Below are 19,696 nucleotides of genomic sequence, written 5' to 3' on the forward strand. Positions count from 1 at the left end.
CAACACATTCTTATTCTTAAGAAATACATTTTGAAGGCTTAAAGGTTCATATTCGACCTATTCTTAAACTATTCAGAAAAAAAGTGTGTGTGTGTGTGGGGGGGGGGTGTGTGGGGGTGTGTGTGTGTGTCTAGGGAGGGAGGGAGGAAGAGGAGAAAGAGGAAGAGGGAGGGATAGAAAAAGAAATAATAAAAATGATCAATGTAGCAAAATGTTAAAAAGGGGTGAATTGGATAAAAGACACAGAAGGGTTCTTTGCACCATTCTTATAAATTCTATGCACATATAAAATTATTTTAAAAAGGAAGTAAAAAAATACAGACCAAGACAGAACTGTGAGAAAAAGCCTTGATTTTACAAGGTATAAAGCAAATTCATCCCAAGAGTGACAGCCATTCAGTTATTCAGAATTGAGAAGAAGTTTGCTTCAGTAGAAAACAGCATTTTCCCATACCAATCATTCTATTTATACAACAAAATATGCTGATAATTGTAGTCTATTTCTGTATAAAGATGTTCTATACCACAGAATTTCAGGTTAAAAACACTGGCATCCATCATTAATTCTCCCAATAGATAGTAAGTATTTTCTGACACAAATCCTTCCCAGTCCTTCTTTTTAAAGAAGACTGACAGAAAGAAAGCAGTATTAAATTGTTCTGTGTGAGTATTTTGACTTGCTGCTCAAAAATATTCAAGCTGTATACTTCAGAGCCAGTGCCCACTTACTGGTTGCCCATGAATAGTTAAAGGTTTCCCAGGGCCATTGTTACTGGTAGGACAAGGGATTTAAGATTAGACTAATACCTAGAAAAGAAAAAGGAAGATAGATGAGAGTTGACATAAAAATAAAACCTATACACTGTGATCTTAATTTGGGAGTTTCTCATCACTTTCTTCTAGAGTCTTCTGTTCAGATGGAAAGGAACAGATATTTTTACTCAGAACTACATTTCTTAATGCTTTCATGTCTACTATATTACTACTATTTTTCAGGCCTGTACTAGCAAAGGAAAAGAACCACTCATGATAAGTTAGGAAGCAATGAGTCCAGCTTGAGATATTAATATAAATTTGTCCAAATGAATATATGTCAAATGAAACAGTGGCTTTAAAAGCCATGAAAAAATTCTGGGGGAGGGGAGAATGAGAGGAATTTCTGCATTCAAAAAATTATGATGTACGTTATTTTGTGTAACTATGAGAACTAGAGGTAATATGAGTAAAATTATCAGAGCTTTTTATTAATAAAAGCTTGAATGATACTATGGCTTTCATTTCAAATCTCAGTATCTTTCATTCCATTAAATTTACCTTGCAGATGACAAACATTTCCTTATCTGTTGAAGAAGGCAGCAGCAGGGCCAGGTGCTGTGGCTCATGCCTGTAATCCCAGTACTTTGAGAGGCTGAGGTGGACGGATCACTCGAGGTCAGGAGTTCTAGACCAGCCTGACCAACATGGCAAAACCCCATACCTACTAAAAATACAAAAATTAGCCGGGCATGGTGGCAAACACCTGTAGTCCCAGCTACTTCATAGGCTGAAGCATGAGAATTGCTTGAACTCTGGGAGGTGGAGGCTGCAGTGAGCCGAGATCATGCCACTGCTTCAGTCTGGTAGCAGATTAAAAAACAGAAGATAAAAGTATATAGAAATATGAAAAAAAAAAAAAAATGAATGGAAATTTAGGACAGCTGGTTTCTTTATCAAGCTTTAAACTAGCCCAGTATGACATAAAAATCAGTTACTCTGCTCACCTGATTTTCCATGCCTTCTTACTTTGGCCTTCTACTAACATAAAATGAGGACAAAAATCCTACCATTACCAGAGAAGCTGGGATTGAAAACATAATTTCAAACAGTATTCATTTAAAACCTTAGACTGAAAATTATTTTAAAATACAGAATACACACACAAACACACACACCCCCCATATATTCTCATATATAATAATGATTACTTTTTTTTTTTTTTTTTGTAGAGATGAGGTTTCACTATTTTGCCCAGGCTGGTCTGAAATGCCTGGGCTCAAGTAATCCTTTCACCTTGGCCTCCCAAAGTGCTTGGATTACAGGTGTGAGCCACTGTGCCTGGTACAGAATATATATTTTTTTAAATAAAATAAATCATAACTGAAAAAAGTTTACTATTAACATTAATTTTGACTTGCAAGCTTACATTTTAGATCCAAAATATAGGATTCTAGATAGTAGCTAACAAATGTAACAGTGTATTCAATTTATTCTACTACTCACACTGAATTTTAAAATTTCCTCTTTTTGGCAGCGAGAATCTCAGGAGTGCATGCAGGGATTCAAAGCAACAGAACATGATGTAATTACTGTTAATGTGCATGAAAACTGGGCATTTGTTACCTCATTGTTGAGCTTGAATTGGGACATACATGGGGTCTTTCATTTGCTTGAGAAAAGTCCTGTCCTTTGTAGAAAAGTAAAGTTTTTGAGTAAAAAGCCATTTTAATTCATTTGAAAAATGGCACACCATTTCCATACATTTCTCTTTATAATAACACAAGTTGTTTAATCCTAAAAATGTGGCATTTGATAAACAAAAACTTACAACAGAAATGAAAAAGATGAGACTACTTATACCTGACTAGAAAAACTACGTATAGGCATGTTAGAGGCCTCACTCAAGCATGACTCAGGGAAATCACATTCCACATAAAGATTAAAACACGTTTGTTTACTCTGATTTTGTTACAAAGGAAGCCAGAATCACATATTTGAATATTAAAAACTTAACCTCTGAAAAATAGAATATTTTGCTTTAAGTTTCACTATATACAAAATACATACAATATTCCTAAAATATATGATTTTAAACACATAGGCAACATAGGCACCCTATACTCAAAATAACTTCAGCAGATTATCTGGGTCCCTCCCACATACACAATGTCCTTAAAAAACAAAAAAACAAAAAAACAAGGAAAAAATGAACTACAGAATCTTTTAAATTATACCCTCAAAATTAGCTTGGGTTCACCAGTTCTTTTGCATGGTAACTTAATGAATGTATCAACTCTTTCACACTGTTGTCACATCAGGATGAAAGGGGACTTTAAACTCATCAAGTTATCTGCTTGGTACTTCAATCTTCACAAGCAAGCTCATTTCTACTGAATTTGGCTTATGCCTGAATACTTCTACTGATAGAGAATACATTAGATGCTTTCTTGTAGTGGTTAAGGGATGGTCCCAATTCTACTACTTTAGGTCTTGCCAAGTAAGAAATCCAGCTCTTTCATATGTGAACACTTAAAATATTTGTAGGTAGTTATAGCCTCGCACTAACAGAGCACTTTTGAATCTTTCTGCGATGATTGTAATATTTCTCTGAAGACCTTTTGGCTTAAAGCTTGGGTGTCCAGGTTCTATAGGTAAGGTAATTATAGATTACACTCTACGTATAACTTTTATTACTGTAGAATAATATCTCCATATTGGAACCTTCCTGGTCATTTCACATTTCACGTCCAAGCCTAAAAACCTATAAGCCATACGTTTCCTGGACTCAGTTGCATGATCTTACATTTGTTACTATTAAAATTCATTCAGTCAACTCATTAATTCTGCTCGAAAAAATCTATTAGATCCTTATTTCATGATTCAATTAATTTGTTATTCTTCTGTTTTGTATCAAATTTGTTAAATGTGGTTTTAATTTTTCCTGAATCACTGACAAAAATGTAGAAATACAGTACTGCAGGATATTATAGATGAGCATCATATAACCACTTCTTGATTAATGATTCTCTAACAACACTTGGGCCCTTCAAAGTTACTAATCCATTTACCTGACCTTGAATTGTCCCCATAATTCCCCCATATTGTTTAAAAGAATGTCATGGAAAGTCTTTATCAAATCCCCTGTTCCCTACCTAACTCATTTCCATGGTTTAGCCCTGCAATATTAAAAAATGGAAATGTAGTCTTCTTTGATTTGTTCTTAGAGAATCCATCCTAACTTTTGGTGGTGATACTTGCTTCTTTCAACAGCAGTCTTAAAAACCACTGCAAGCACGGCTGCTTATTGAGCATAAACTATGATGCATACTTAAAATATATTATATCTAAGCCTCGAAGAAATCCTAAATGGTTAGAATCATCACGCCTATCTGACAATGAAAAAAACAAAGGGTCATCAAAGTATTGTTTTAAAAAGTCAAGTAATTTGCTGAAAATTTGTACAATTTGCATCAAATCATTACATCAAACTATAAATTATCAAAATATGATATGTAATGTAATCTAATATGTTCCCTAACAGCTGCAAGAATCTACTACCTTCTTCCCCTTTATGAAACAAGATGGTATTTGTTGACTCCCTTTACTCACTCCCATTGTTCACCAGGAGTATTAAAAACATAATTTTTGAAGTTCTCAGTAACTAAGATTTGAAACTTGTATGTAAGTATTCTTAATAATCACTCTTTAAATTTAATTAAAAACACATTCTAAGTTTCAGTATGTATGAGGTACAAAAGAGGATACATAAATATGTACCCATATTTATGAGGTACAAAATCTCTATCTGTCCACCAGCCCTCTAACACTCGATGTCCTTCTCCAGAAGCAATCTAAGTGTTAATAGATTTTTCCTGGTCCTGACATAAAGAGCTACTTACTTCCTTTTGTATAACTACATTGTGGTATTCTGTAAGTATACTCATGAATTACAATTCTTTTACCTACTGCCTAAATGTCAACTATGCTACAGTAAGTAAGGTGGTATATAGAGTATTTGGAACCTAGCAAGTATACCTGCAGGATGTACTGGAAATAAAATTCCTTGATCGAGAGCAAAGCGTGGCTGGGCATGCCTGTAATCCCAGCACTTTGGTAGGTTGAGGCAGGCAGATCACTTGAGGTCATGAGTTTGAGACTAGACTGGGCAACAAGGCAAAACCCCATCTTTAACTGATTCTTCTGCCTCAACCTCCCAAGTAGCTGGGATTACAGGTGGGCACCACCATGCTTGGCTAATTTTTTTGTATTTTAGTAGAGACAAAGTTTCCCCATGTTGGCCAGGCTGGTTTTGAACTCCTGACCTCAGGGGATCCACCCGCCTCAGCCTCCCAAAATGCTGGGATTACAGGCGTGAGACACTGCTCCTGGCTGATAATAGGTATAGTTTTACTATGAAGTTAATGTTCATTTATTGATTTGGAGAAGGGAAAATCAGTCACATGACTGTGACAGATGTTGCAAATATTTTTTCCGAGATTGCATTTGAATTTTTTTTGACCCTCCTTATGGTAGTGATGCCATACCAACATCCTTCATTTGTAGGGAGTCAAGTTTAACAATTTATTACTTCTATAACTCCTGAGTTGCAAAGGCCTTTTGTAATTCAAGATTATAAAAACATTCTCCTATGGCTTCTAAGGTCTTTCTTAATTTTTCCATCTAAGCCACAGACCTTATTTGTCTGATTTAAAAAAAAGTCTTGTTGGTGTTCTGTTTGGATTACATTAAATACATAGTTTAACTTAAGGAAACTGATATTTTCATGAAAAATAAAATTAGTTCTCTATATACACTATCCCAAAATTGAACTTCAGATGAAGAAAAGGTGTAACATAAAACTATAAACATTTACATGGAAGAGTAAATGTACAAGAATATCCATTAATAATTGTAAAAAAGAATTTTAGTGTTGGTTTGCCAAATTTCACAAAGTCCTTTGAAAATTCTGACATGAATTGCACTGAATTCATATATTAAATTAAGAAAGAATTAAATTGATGGTACATCTAGAATTCTACTTTTAAAAATGTCATTTAACAACATTACAATCCTAAGCAGGGAGATTTTTCCCTTTGCTTATTGATATTATATATTTAAAAACAGATAAATAACTTTAGCTATTTCAAGCATTTTGTTAAAGCCTAAGCTTATTTTGACTTTTACATTCCCAGATATTATTCTCATTCATTCATTCATTCATTCATTCATTCATAAATCTCTGTTTCTGTAATGTCCTTTACAGTCCTGAGCATTATTTCTATTTGCTGCTCAAGGGTTATTTTTAGTGGTGTCTAGAAACACATTTTTTTTTTCCCTGTCTTGACTTTAAAACTATCATAAATATTTAAGGTTGGCTGAAAATTAGGCTCTGAATAAGCAAGGATTTACTATGACTTCAAAGAATTATGAATAAACAAGCTTCCTCTTATCTGGCAGTTTGAAAATGAGGTCTTCCAGTTTATCTAATATTCTAGTGAAAAATTCATTGGAAAGATAGCAACTTGTGAAGAACAAAATTCAGTTAGTAAAGTTTCACAACAAAACTACATTGGACAAATTATTCTAGGATAATAGTAGTTATCATAGCAAGACACTGTTCTAAGTTTTACAATGTTTATTTACAAACATTAAATAATTGAATCCTCAATGATTTAATAAATACTTGTAGGTATTAGAGTATCCCATGGCCTTTGGATGAATATCAGCCACAAATGTATGGACAAGTAGAATAAGAAGGTTTAGGTGTGAGAGTGTAGGACATTGGAGAGCTTCCAATAAATATAAATTAGTCAATTTTATGATCAGACTTACTGTTCCCTCCAACTTTACAAAACCATACAGTATCTACCAAGTCATAAATATAAGTTTTGAATTACTGGTTAACAGCTTATGCTGTCTTTTAAACCTTACTAGTTTGCCCATAAATCTTATTCTAGAGCCATCCCTAAAACTACACAATAAAAACTGACATCAACACAAAATCAAATGAATCTTTAGGCGACATCATATGGTTTTGTAAGTGGAAGAGTTACATGTAATAAAATGTAAAACATAAAGGCTTTACAGGCACTCCAATAAAAGGAGGCAATTTATATATCATGATCTTTCATATCATGATCTTTATTTTTTTTAAATATATTAAAAAAATTTTTTTGAGACAAGAGTCTCACTCTGCCATCCAGGCTGGAGTGCAGTGGCATGACCTCCTTGGCTAACTGCAATCTCCACCTCCTGGGTCAAGTGATTCTCATGCCTCAGTCTCCTGAGTAGCTGGATTCACAGGCATGCGCCACCACACACAGCTATTTTATTTTATTTTTAGTAGAGACGGGGTTTTACCATGTTGTCCAACCTGGTCTCAAACTCCTAGCCTCAAGTTACTCACCTGCCTCAGCCTTCCAAGAGTGCTGGGATTACAGGCACGAGTCACTGTACCTGGACCAATACCATGATGTTTATTATAAGACATACTTCCACATTATAGGAATGACTTCTTCAACATAACATTTATTAAAATTCCTCCATAGGCCAAGTTTATAAAATTGATGTGAATTCAGAAGTAACACAATTTGAGCCATTCTAAAGATTTTTACAATAGGTTAATTATATGAAGACTTGCCTCAAATTTTAGTTTTATGTATTACTTAAACCTCATATTAATCTGATCTTCATTTAACAACTAAAAGACCCATTGAACTTAATTTCAAAAGTTTATTAGTATGTGAAGGGTATGGAGAAACTTTCTGTACCATTTTAGCAACTATTCTAAAAGTATTTCAAAATGAAAAGTTAAAAAATTAAGGTAGCCATGGTTTTTACTCTCTATACTCAAACCATTGAAAATTTAGAATGTTTAATGAGGTAATGATATTCACCATAATGCCCATCAGTTATTTTCCTTTTAACAAAGCTATTAAAAATAAATATTGTTTTCTATTGATAAATTAAAGATAAATCATTCTCTCTGATACCTTCCTTCCAACACACATACTTTAGAACAGGTGTCCCCAAACTTTTTACACAGGGGGCCAGTTCACTGTCTCTCAGACCGTTGGAGGACCGCCACATGCTGTGCTCCTCTCACTGACCACCAATGAAAGAGGTGCCCCTTCCTGAAGTGCAGTGGGGGCCGGATAAACGGCCTCAGGGGAGCGCATGTGGCCCGCGGGCCGTAGTTTGGGGACGCCTGCTTTAGAACATACAGATTTTGAAAAACAAACAAACAAACAAACAAACAAAACTAGGGAGTATACAATGGTACAACTGCTTTGGTGTTATCTTTGGCAGGTTTTTAAAAAGTAAAACATTTATCTACCTGATGATTACCAATGCCAAGAGAAATAAAAATAAACACTTTCAAAAAATTATATGGCAGTTTTATTCATGATAGTAACAAACTGGAAACCACCAAAATGACCACTGACAGGTGAATAAAATATATTCCTACTCAGCAATAGTAAGGAATGAACTACCGGTACGACAACAAAGTGGAACGACAGAACCCGGACACAGAGTATTGCTAGTCTAAGAGGAGCAAAACTAATCTGTGGTGATAGAAACCAGCAAGTGGGGCCCCTTGAGTAGCAGTGGTTAAGAAGGACTGAAGGGCCGTAAGGAAACTCTGGAGTGACTGAACTGTTCTATACCACATTTTCAATATACACAACAGTTGCATGTTATAAATATAAAGCATATAAATTATACCTCAATTGAAACAAAAATTATCCTCTCCTTAAAATATATTTTCTAAATGAATATGTAACAGCAACAATAATGGAAGAGTTTTAACATTTCTATTTTCACGATGCTTACCTGTCTAAGAGCTGATCGTGTTTTTCTAAAGCATCCTTTTCAGCCATCACTGCTCGTTCCTTTTCAGCCAAAGCATTATCCCTTGCTTCTCGAAGATTTCTAAAATTTATAACATGCATTTCAGTTATTTCAAATGCCTAAGTATCCATCTTTTAAAGATTCATCAACGTCCTTTCTCAAAGATGGACTATCTGATAATCTTACGGACCCATCTGAGAAGCTGAGGACCCAAAGTGCACACTATATAAACCTCCCTGGCTTGGTTCAGTGTCTCTAAGAGCAGGATACACCAGTGTAGGTACAAATACGGTCTATATGTCACACTACCCTTCTCCGCATGGGTCAAAGGGTAGGCTAACCTGTTTGTATATGCAGTAATTTATGTATTCTTTACCAGAATCCAATAAGATAGGTGTAATTACTCATATATTATCCACTAGAAAACTGAGATTTTGGGAGGTTAATAAATTCTCCATAAAATATTTTAAGGGAAAGATATTTTGTGGAGACTCAAAATAAGAGGGCAGTTTGGGATATGAGCAAGAGAATAGTTGAAATGAAGGACCCTGAAGTCTCAGTTACATAGGAAGGAAAGGGAACACAGGTTGACAGATAGGAGAAAGTAGAAGGGACAAAGAATTGGAGGTCCTGATAAGATATGACAAATTAAGTGAAAGTGTAATAATTGTACAAGCAAGATGGGAAGATTAGAGACTGCTGTTGGAAAATGGTGATTTGGAGGTAGAACAGTACTTTCAGTGGCAGAATTTTGGTGGCTAAAAAGGGTGTGAAAATCAGTATGGCTAAATGAAGTAGAGCTGAGATGAAGGTCAATATTCATGTAGGGCTTAAGGAAGTATGAGGCTAGGGTATCGGAAAAGTAATCTATTTAACAGTGCTGAGGACAGTAGAAACTGAAATTGATGGAAAGAATACATTTAGAGTCAGTTAAAGGGAGTGTTCAAAAGCTGGAAGGTAACAACAATGACTAATTGGGAGATTATACAGTTAGCCATGAGCTTCCAAAGATCAAAATGTTTGCCTTTTAATCAAGATGAAACCTTGAATTAAAAAAAATACCAACATTAAGTTTCTTTCAGATAGTCACTTACTTTATTTTTTTTAAAACTCTCCCTCTCTAGCAGTTACAACATAAATAAAAAGACCGTAACATAAATAATTTTGCTCATTTAATGCCTACAAAGCACTTATGTTTATTTTCTAACTTACTTTATAGCTGAGTAAACTGAAGTTTAGAGAGCTCATGTACCTAGCCTCAAGTCACACAGTCTAAAAGGGCCATAATTTGAATCCAGTTATTTCTTACCCCAAAGTCAGTGCTTTTTACATCATGCCACACTATGTCTCATGAAAAACTGGATTGGAAATTATACTTCGTTTTTATTATTCATATAGAATGTGAGTAGGGAGTCATGAAAGCCTATAAAGTTTGAATAGATCTATCTATTGAATATTGGATAGAAATGCCTAGCAGTCATACTTGCTGTACCAGTACTCAATCTAGCCTTTCGCATGATGATGATGTCACAAGATCTGTGGGGTGTCACTTAGCTGGAAACCTTTGTGGTCGGTGGTGCCTTTGCCTGAGTTATGCTCAGGCTTACTGGGCTTGTTCCACCTACTCGGCCTCACAGGCTGTACTTGGCTCAAGCTACCGGCTGATATCCCACACCTGCACAGGGCAAGCCAGGCGCACAGCAGCAAGGGATACGTGAGCAAGTGAGGGATTCAACCATTGTGCACAGCCAGGCATGCTGGCTGAAGTGGGAAAGGTAGCTCCAGGGCCAGCTCCAGGCTCCCTGTGAGACTGCCACTGGACCAGCATACTGCAGGCAGCTTCCACTGCTGGCACCAGGGAATGCAGTGGTGCCCAGAAGCTTAGAGACACCAGGAATTGCAGAGCCCCAGAGAGATGTCACAGCCCTTGTTTGGGGAGCTCCTAGGTCTAGGCTCCTCGAAGGGGTGCAGCTCTTCTCTCCTTCCCACTTCTCTCCTTGGCGCAATGTGGCGAGTGAGGGGCATGTTTCATTCCTGTTCGTGTTAACGGCTCTTTCAGTCCCACCATTCAGCGGGTCCCAAATTCTTGTCCTGTGTCCAGGAGAATGAGGTACATGGACAACTGGAGAGTAAGGCAAAGAGGTGCTTTATTGAGTGACAGTACAGTTCTCAGGAGATGCAGACTGGGTAGCTCTTATCTGCAGGCAGGTGATCCCAATGTCTGCTCAGCTCTTGGCTAAGAGGAGACCCACAGTGGGTAGCTTCTTTATGCAGTCAGATTGTCCAGATGTCTACTTGAGTGTCTGGGGTGGGGGGTGGGTTTTGTGGGCTCCAGTGGGGAGAAAGTATAAGCTGATTGGTCCATAGGTGGCCATGGGTGGGTTGGGAGATAAAAGCACCATAAGTTCTCACTCCAGTCTGTGAAACTGGCAGTCCAGCTCCTGTGCTCCAGGCTATCCCTGGCTTCAGGTGGGGCTTCAACGGGGACCTGCTCATTTCTGCCCAGGAGCCTGTCTGCCTTCTGGCGCCATCAACCAGCTGTACCCTGGTGCCTAGGCTGTTGGTGCCAAAAGGTGCCTGCAGGCCTGTACTAAGCTGCCCTCATTCCCCACATTGGCAGGCCTCCCTCCCGTGCTTGTCAGTGTGCAAAGTCCAAAGAGGGCTGAGGTGGCAGGGGGCTGGGGTGGCAGCACTGTCCCAAGAGCAGGCACACCTGCAAGTGCCCAGAGTTGGCCTCAACTTTACTTGAAAATCAGAGTGTGCGCTGGGAGAGGAAAAGAGGTCAGGCAGCGGGAGCAGGTATGTCTCAGCCTGCAGGGGAAAGAAGGCTCTCTGGGCCCACGAGATTGTAGGAATGCCTGGGTCTGCAGCAGTGGCTGGGCTGCTGCAGCTGCGCCTGGGAAGGCTCCTGCCCCTCCAACTAGGAAGGGGTTGGGGTTTCTGCCTGTTTCTGGCTCCTGCTGGTTCAGCAGAGCATGCAGCCCTGGTGTCTTTACAGCAGCTGCTCCAGATGGGCCGCTGCTGCCATCAATATTAACAACAAATTTAAAACTTGAAACATGTCAACCATTTGAGGTTTGTCAGTAAAATAGTTTATAAGCCAGAAATTAAAATAGACTTTTTAGAATTGTTGGAGTATAAGTAACTCTTATTGAAAAGAGAATAAACTACTGTTGTGGGTTGTTATCTAAGTGAAAGTGCATTCTAAAGTAACTATCACAAAATGACATGTTGTTATTTTCTGATGTCATCCTGATTGCAACAACCTTCAAAAATTTTCTATTCTCAAACTGAAACATGAAAAATTAATGTTTTAGACAGCATAAAATTCTCAAACTATATTAAACATTTATATATTTTTTTCTTTCTAAATGATCTAAATATTTTAGTCAGCAAATCACCACAAACTGGTTTCAATTTTCATTTATCAAATATAGCCTCATTATTCTATATGTTATTTCTACAGGAGAATTCCAAGTAGATCAGATTTACAGTACTAATGAATCATGAATGCTCAACTGGTAGATGGAGAAGCTTCAGTCCCATTTCCCTTCTTGCAACAAGAGACATTAGAAATGAAAAGACACAGAGAATAAAATGAAACCTAGAACAAGCTAACATCAGGGCTTGTGAAAGGAGGTATGATAAGAGGGTACTATGTTAAGTACTAAAGCATAAACAAAATTCTAGGGTCACAAAGAGAAAGAGTTGATTATTTACTGGAGTTAAGAGAGGTAGGTGAATAAAGTGAAACATTTTTTTAAAGTGACATGTAAGTTGGGCCTTAAAGGACAGATAGGTAAAGCAATTCAGAAAGAGAAAACTGAAATGAACTGGGGAATGGGCGAGAAGAAGCTAAGGCTTCTACCAATAGGTCCTCTCATAGGTGTTTGTGGGTAACATTTCTGCATAAACCCAGTCTCCTTATCAAGTACCACACCTTCCAGATGCAGTCCACAACCTGCACACTGTAGCAAAAAGCAGCATAATTCCTTATAACAAATACGTACTTTCTTTAATATTATCAATTCACATGTTTCATATGAAGTCTGAGAGAAATAAACTGAATGTATTCTTCCACTGATAATAATAGTAATAGCATACTGTTTACCATGTGCCAGAAGCCATTCTAAGCACTTTACATATCATAACTCATTTAATTGTCACAACAATCCCACAAAGCAGTTTTATCATTACCTCTATTTTACAAAGGATAAGACTAAACACAAAGAGGTTAAGTATTAAAGTCATAAAGGAAGTATGCTGTGGAGCCCAAATGTGCACCCAAACAATTTGGCTCCAGAGTCTGTGCTGTGAATCATACTGTGCTGCCTCTTAAAATTTCCTTTGCTTCGCCGGGCGCGGTGGCTCAAGCCTGTAATCCCAGCACTTTGGGAGGCTGAGGCGGGTGGATCACGAGGTCAAGAGATCGAGACCATCCTGGTCAACATGGTGAAACCCCGTCTCTACTAAAAACACAAAAAATTAGCTGGGCATGGTGGCGCACGCTTGTAGTCTCAGCTACTCAGGAGGCTGAGGCAGGAGAGTTGCCTGAACCCAGGAGGTGGAGGTTGCGGTGAGCCGAGATCGTGCCATTGCACTCCAGCCTGAGTAACAAGAGTGAAACTCCGTCTCAAAAAAAAAAAAAAATTTCCTTTGCTTCACAGATGTTTTCTCCTTGAGAAATTCTGATATTTTGAGATTTATATGACCACCTCAAGGCACCAATAGATGTGAAATCAAAATAAGCCTTGAAAGAATTGTGAATATATTATACATTAGCTTTCATGGCTCACAGTATGTTAACATGCTCTTTCAAAAATAAACTTGATAAAATACTGGATGCATTCCTTCCACAGATAAGACAGTAACTTTCATACAGCTAATAACTAATCCATTTCTAAATGTTAAATGCATTAGAAGATATAACAGAAATAAAATGACCAAACAAATTACAGGAATTCAAATGTTTTTCAAAAGAGAAACTTGAATTGATAGAAGTTATCTGTAGCATGTACAAGCTAATGAAGCTCAAGTTTTAGTAAGACCAAACTAAGTGTATAAGCAAATGTAATTATAACAAAGAAAGATCAAACAAGTGTTTCAAGATACAAAAATCTGAACATATCATCCTTAAAATACTTTTATAATTTAATGTTAAATTCCAACACTGTGTTTTTCATGATTCTTTCATTTTGTTTCCTAGTAACTCTATGTATCTTCCATATGCACACACTTTGTATATCTGTCCCATCCACCCTATGTTGTGGGTGGAAGACATATTGAGAGGAAAGATAAAAGAATTTTTTTTCTCTTTTTTTTGGTCTTGCTCTGTCACCCAGGCTGGAGTACAATCTTGGCTCACTGCAACTTTCACTTCCTGGCTTCAGGTGATTCTCCTGCCTCAGCCTCCAGAGTAGCTGGGACTGCAGGTATGTGTCACCATGCCCAGCTAATTTTCTGTATTTTTAGTAGAGATGGGGTTTCACCATGTTAGCCAGGATGTTCTCAATCTCCTGAACTCCTCGGCCTCCCAAAGTGTTAGGCCAAGGAAAGGAATCTTAAATCAATACTATGTGAAATGCAAAAGGGAAAGTGAGTATCCTACTTTTATAACTAGAGAGTGGTTCAAATAATGTAGTTTTTAACCTGGGGCACTTTTTAGAATAAAAAAGGGTGCTACTAAAAATTATGCCAGAGAAACAGGCATAAACCAGTACTTTCTTAGACAAACCAAAAGATATGGTTACTTAAATTATAACATGTAAATGAGAAACTTAAGAAGTTCTTAATCATTACTTAAATAAAAGGGTTTTACTATTATAATAAAATAGACATAGTTCATATGCAATATAGTGACATTTGTGCAGCAAGTAATTTAATACACAGAAGTTTATTCAACAGTAGCTCACAACTAAAACTTGAAAACCTCATAACAAAACATTCATAACAACAGATTACCACAGAGGGTAGAATGTATTTTCCTAGTACCAGATGATAAATTTCGTAGTACCAATAGGCTAAATCTAAATTTATATCTGAAAAGTAATAAGAAAAATGTCAGAAGAATGAGAAAAACTTCAGGAACCTTTGAAATTCTAACAGTATCAAATCAGAGTTTGGTAATGCAAGGAGTAGCCTGAATAAACATCCCTAATGCCTCAGAACTTAAAATTTACCAAGCATAAATAGTGTGTGGGGGGGGGGAAGGCTGTTGGAAGAGCTCAGCAGGCGCTACTAAGCAATCATCTCTTTCTTCTGTCTTCTTGCAAATATATTTTTGGCTAATAAAAGTAAATATATTTTTCTAGTTAGAACAACAAAGGATTAAAATAGGCTGTTTTATATGACAAGCTTATTTACAGGAAAAGTGTTTGAATTTACCACCTCTACCTCTAAAGTCTTCCTGGACACAACATAAAACTGCTCATTTTTATATGTGATGTCTTTGCTTTTAAGATGGCATAAAATAGAAAGGTTGCAATAGATTATCTTGTTTCTATTCAATGACTGATAGTTTTACCTTTATCCTAGATGACTGAAAAGTTAACGAATAGGACATAAAAACAAAATAAGCAAAGTGGAAATCTTATTTAATAACATTTCTTGGGAGGAGCTATACATTTTAACAGTAGAAACTTTTTGAGATCACTGCTGAGTGACAATGCTACACTTTCCTATTCTTTTATTGTAGTTGGTGCCTTGGTTTAAAAGTTTGTGCCCTCCAAAACTCATGTTGAAATTTAACTGCTATTGTAACAGCATTAAGAAGTGGGACCCGACAATGGTGATTAGGCCATGAGGGTGGGATTGGTGTCATCATAAAAGGGTGAGTTTGGCTCCCCCTTGTTCTGTCTCCCACCATCTTCCCTTATGTCATATGATAATGTAGTGAGAAGGCCCTTGCCGGACGCCAGCACATAGATATTGAACTTCCCAGCCTCCAGAACTGTGAGCCAACAAACATCTGTTTGTTTTAAATTACCCAGTCTCAGGTACCCTGCTATAGCAGCATAAAATGGACTGAAAACAGTGCTCAAGCAGATATTTTTTTCATTTCTAGATGTGAAAACTTAAGCACACAGTCAATAAACACTGAACCCAAATTATGGTTGAAAAATGATAAAAAATTTAAGTACCAAAATGCAAAACAATTGCTTAAATCCATTAATGTGTTAAGGTTTACAAAGTAACTGACAGAATAAAAGTTAACATGTCAAAATGAAACAGAATGAATCTGGTAGATGGTTAACTGAGTAACTACTATAGATCTGTCACTATACTCAGTCCTGATCAAATTCATTATAAACCTTCGAGTAGGTTTCCATCTAAACCAACATGAAGGTCTTAGGGGCTTTAGTAAAACATCTTTATTGGAGAATGGGGGGCAAAAGACACTCCTCAAAAGAAGACATTTATGTGGCCAACAAACATATAAAAAAAAGTTCAACATCACTGATTATTAGAGAAATGCAAATCAAAACCACAATGAGATACGATACCATCTCGTGCTAGTCAGAATGGTGATTACTAAAAAGTCAAGAAACAAGAGACGCTGGTGAGGCTGTGGAGAAGCAGGAATGCTTCTACATGTTGGTGGGAATGTAAATTAGTTCAACCATTGTGGAAGACAGTGTGTCGATTCCTCAAGGATCTAGAACCAGAAATACCATTTGACCCAGCAATCCCATTACTGGGTATATACCTAAAGGAATATAACTTATTCTACTATAAAAAGACACATGCACATGTATGTTTATTGCAGAACTATTTATAACAGCAAAGGCATGGAACCAACCCAAATGCCCATCAATGACAGACTGGATAAAGAAAATGTGGTACATATACACCACGGAATGCGATGCAGCCATGAAAAGGAATGAGATCATGTCCTTTGAGGGACATGGATGAAACTAGAAGCCATCATCCTCAGCAAACTAACACAGGAACAGAAAAGCAAACACCTCATATTCTCACTCATAAATGGGAGTTGAACAATGCAAATACATGGACACAAGGAGGGGAACATCACACACTGTGGCCTGCTGGGGGATGGGAAGACAGGGGAGGGATAGCATTAAGAGAAATACCCAATGTAGATGATGGGTTGATGGGTGCAGCAAACCACCAAGGCACGTGTATACCTATGTAACAAAAGTGCGTGTTCTGCACATGTATCCCAGAACTTAAAGTATAATAATTTTACAAAGACAGAGTTTCTATTTTAAATAAATTACCTTCAAAATTATAGTTTTGATAGAAAATCTTTGATCGGTTTACATAGCCCTGACCAGTTAAATGGAGTGTGCACTGCATTGCAGACTCAGATGTATCTATTTTATAACAACAAAATATTTGTAATATCATAGGCAAATCACACTTGATGTCTCCATTTCCTTACTTGTAAAATAGGGATATTAATACCTAAACTTCATAAAATGCATTTAATCCTTTTTTACAATGCATGCAAAGTGTTGAGTATAATGCTTGATGGACAATAGGTACTCAACAAATAGTAGCTATTGTAGTATGCTACCTAAATATGAAGATCTAAATGAAAACGTAATGTTTATTTAAAGGTTGATAATTATAACAGTTTACTCAAATTTTTTATTGCATAAAATAAAAATCTTTTTTTTTTTTTTTTTTTTTGGGAAACAGAGCCTTGCTCTGTTGCCCAGGCTGGAGTGCAGTAGCACAATCTTGGCTCACTACAACCTCCGCCTGGGTTCAAGCCATTCTCTTGCCTTAGACTCCCGAGTAGTTGGGACTACAGGGGCACGCTGCCACGCCTGACTGATTTTTTGTATTTTAGTAGAGATGGGGTTTCACCATGTTGCCCAGGCTGGTCTCAAACTCCTGAGCTCGGGCAATACACCCACCTTGGCCTCCCAAAGTGCTGGGTTTATAGGCGTGAGCTACCGCACCCAGTCGAAAATGGTAGTATTTTTAATGGCATCCTAGGAAAATCAGAGAAGACTGTTGGAGGGGCTTTAGCAGCTTAGGGCCCCCTTCTGCTACTCTGAGGGGTAACGGAAGTGAAATGTGGGGCACAGCAGAGAAACATCTCTAGTAATAAGCTATGTGATCTCAGATAAGCACTTTTGGGCTTGGTCAGGGCTGCCACATCTATAAAAGATCAGAAATTGGGCCAGGCACGGTGGCACATCTCTATAATCCTACCACTTTGGGAGGCCAGGACGGGTGGATCACCTGAGGTCAGGAGTTCAAGACCAGCCCAACCAACATGGTAAAACCTCGTCTCTACTAAAAGTACAAAAATTAGCCAGGCGTATTGGTGCATGCTTGTAATCCCAGCTACTTGGGAGTCTGAGGCAGAAGAATTACTTGAATCTGGGAGGTGGAGGTTGCAGTGAGCAGAGATTGCACCATTGTGCTCCAGCCTGGATGACAAGAGTGAAACTCTTTTGTCTCAAAAAAAAAAAAAAAATCAGAAATTAATTTTCTTCCTTTCTAAATTTTGTCGGTATTCTGGAGCTAATGGCCATGCCTTATCACCAATCATTCTGAGACTACTGAAGTAGAAAAGCTGGAGTCATTCCTCATGTTCTTTTCCTGTCAATCACCAGATCCTGCCAATTCTCCTACCTAAATATTCTTTAAATTCATCCATGATTTTCTCTTTCTACTTCTCATTTTCACCTAAACTGTGCAGTAGCCTCCTATATGATCTCCCTGCTTCTAGGCTTTCTTCAATTATAATCCATCCCACATTGCAATCGTAGTTACAAAAAATGAGTAAGTCATGCTTCTCTCCTACTATAAAGCCTCTAGAAATTCCCCACTGACAACAGAACCTTTAAAAATCTGGCCCAATCTTACTTTACCAGCCTCTCCTACCACAAAACGAACTATACCACACAGGTAAATCTAAATTCCTATGCAACCTGAACTTACTTTACTTCATATCTGTAATACCCTATAGAGCTTGGAAATTTTAAATATTATTAATTAAGCAGTGAACACATGTTGTAAACATCTACAGGTGTAAAGAATATGGTTAACAATAAAAGATAACTGATAATAAAAATTAATTTAACATATTTGAGAAGATGCTGAGTCATCTGCAGAGCCATATATTCACGAATTATCTAACTGAAAAGACGAAGTGATTATTATCAAATTTTTCCATAGAAGAAATTAAAACATTATACAGATATCTGGTAAGATATGAACAAAAGAGGTCTGTTTGTTTGTTTAAACACTAATGAGGACCTACACTTTTAAAATGATGAATGGAACCTCTGTATACTAGTCCAATTCACCATTATAATACCTTATATATACTCAACTAACCTTTGTAAATAGATTTAAGATTCAAAGTTGTTTAATATCACTCTAAGATTCTACACAAATTTCAAGTTTATATCATTAAGTTTCTTCTTGAGTACTTTTGGAAGATAAATTGTGGTCAAGATGATTTTTATTGATATGGCAGGAAAATAAAATCACTAAAGTGATACTAATTGTTGCACTTAAAAGCATCTTTTCAATCTCTTTTTCTCAGTTGTCTATCCCCTTTCAAACAACTGTAAAGCTATTTTATTTTCCAGATTCTGTACTGCACCAAGGGCATAATGAATGCCTTTATTATTATGTTTTTTTACAGTGTCACTCAGAATAGCTCTTTCTGTGTTTACAGTAACAAGATCACCTTAAATAAAGGTGGTTTTACTTTATGGAAAAACTTAACCAGCTGAATTTATCTCCTTTTATCTTATCTCATAACCTAGTTAGGAAACATATAAGCTAGTCATCTTACGGAGAAATTTAGATGGAAAAGAATGGCATGTAGACCCTCTACATTATATCAAAAACACTTAAGAATATATATTTTGTATCAGTATCTTCTAATGATAAATAATCCCATAATATTATCAGCTGACTTTTTACATAATGATGATTTTCCTTAAATTGTCAACATAACAGATAAAAAAACCATTTCTTCAAGTATTCCACATAGGCACAAGGTACCAAAATATCATTTATAAACCATAATTTATAATGTACTTTTTGCATATATTATTTCATTTAGACCTCACAAGGCACCCTAAGAAGTATTATTAGT

The 19,696-nt window shown here is 36.8% G+C and overlaps 1 protein-coding gene across 4 annotated transcripts in view; it reads right to left on the reverse strand.

Annotated features, from left to right (window-relative positions):
* The window catches only part of PIBF1 (progesterone immunomodulatory binding factor 1), a 238,647-nt gene that overhangs the window by 169,730 nt on the left and 49,221 nt on the right, over positions 1–19,696 (reverse strand). For all 4 annotated transcript variants that reach the window (XM_039473143.2, XM_039473144.2, XM_074387626.1 and 1 more), the window contains exon 10: positions 8,590–8,688. In XM_039473143.2, the coding sequence (XP_039329077.2) occupies positions 8,590–8,688 (99 nt within the window). The remainder of the gene's footprint in view (positions 1–8,589; positions 8,689–19,696) is intronic.

This window comes from Saimiri boliviensis, chromosome 16, assembly GCF_048565385.1.
Source record: "Saimiri boliviensis isolate mSaiBol1 chromosome 16, mSaiBol1.pri, whole genome shotgun sequence".
NCBI lineage: Eukaryota > Metazoa > Chordata > Mammalia > Primates > Cebidae > Saimiri > Saimiri boliviensis.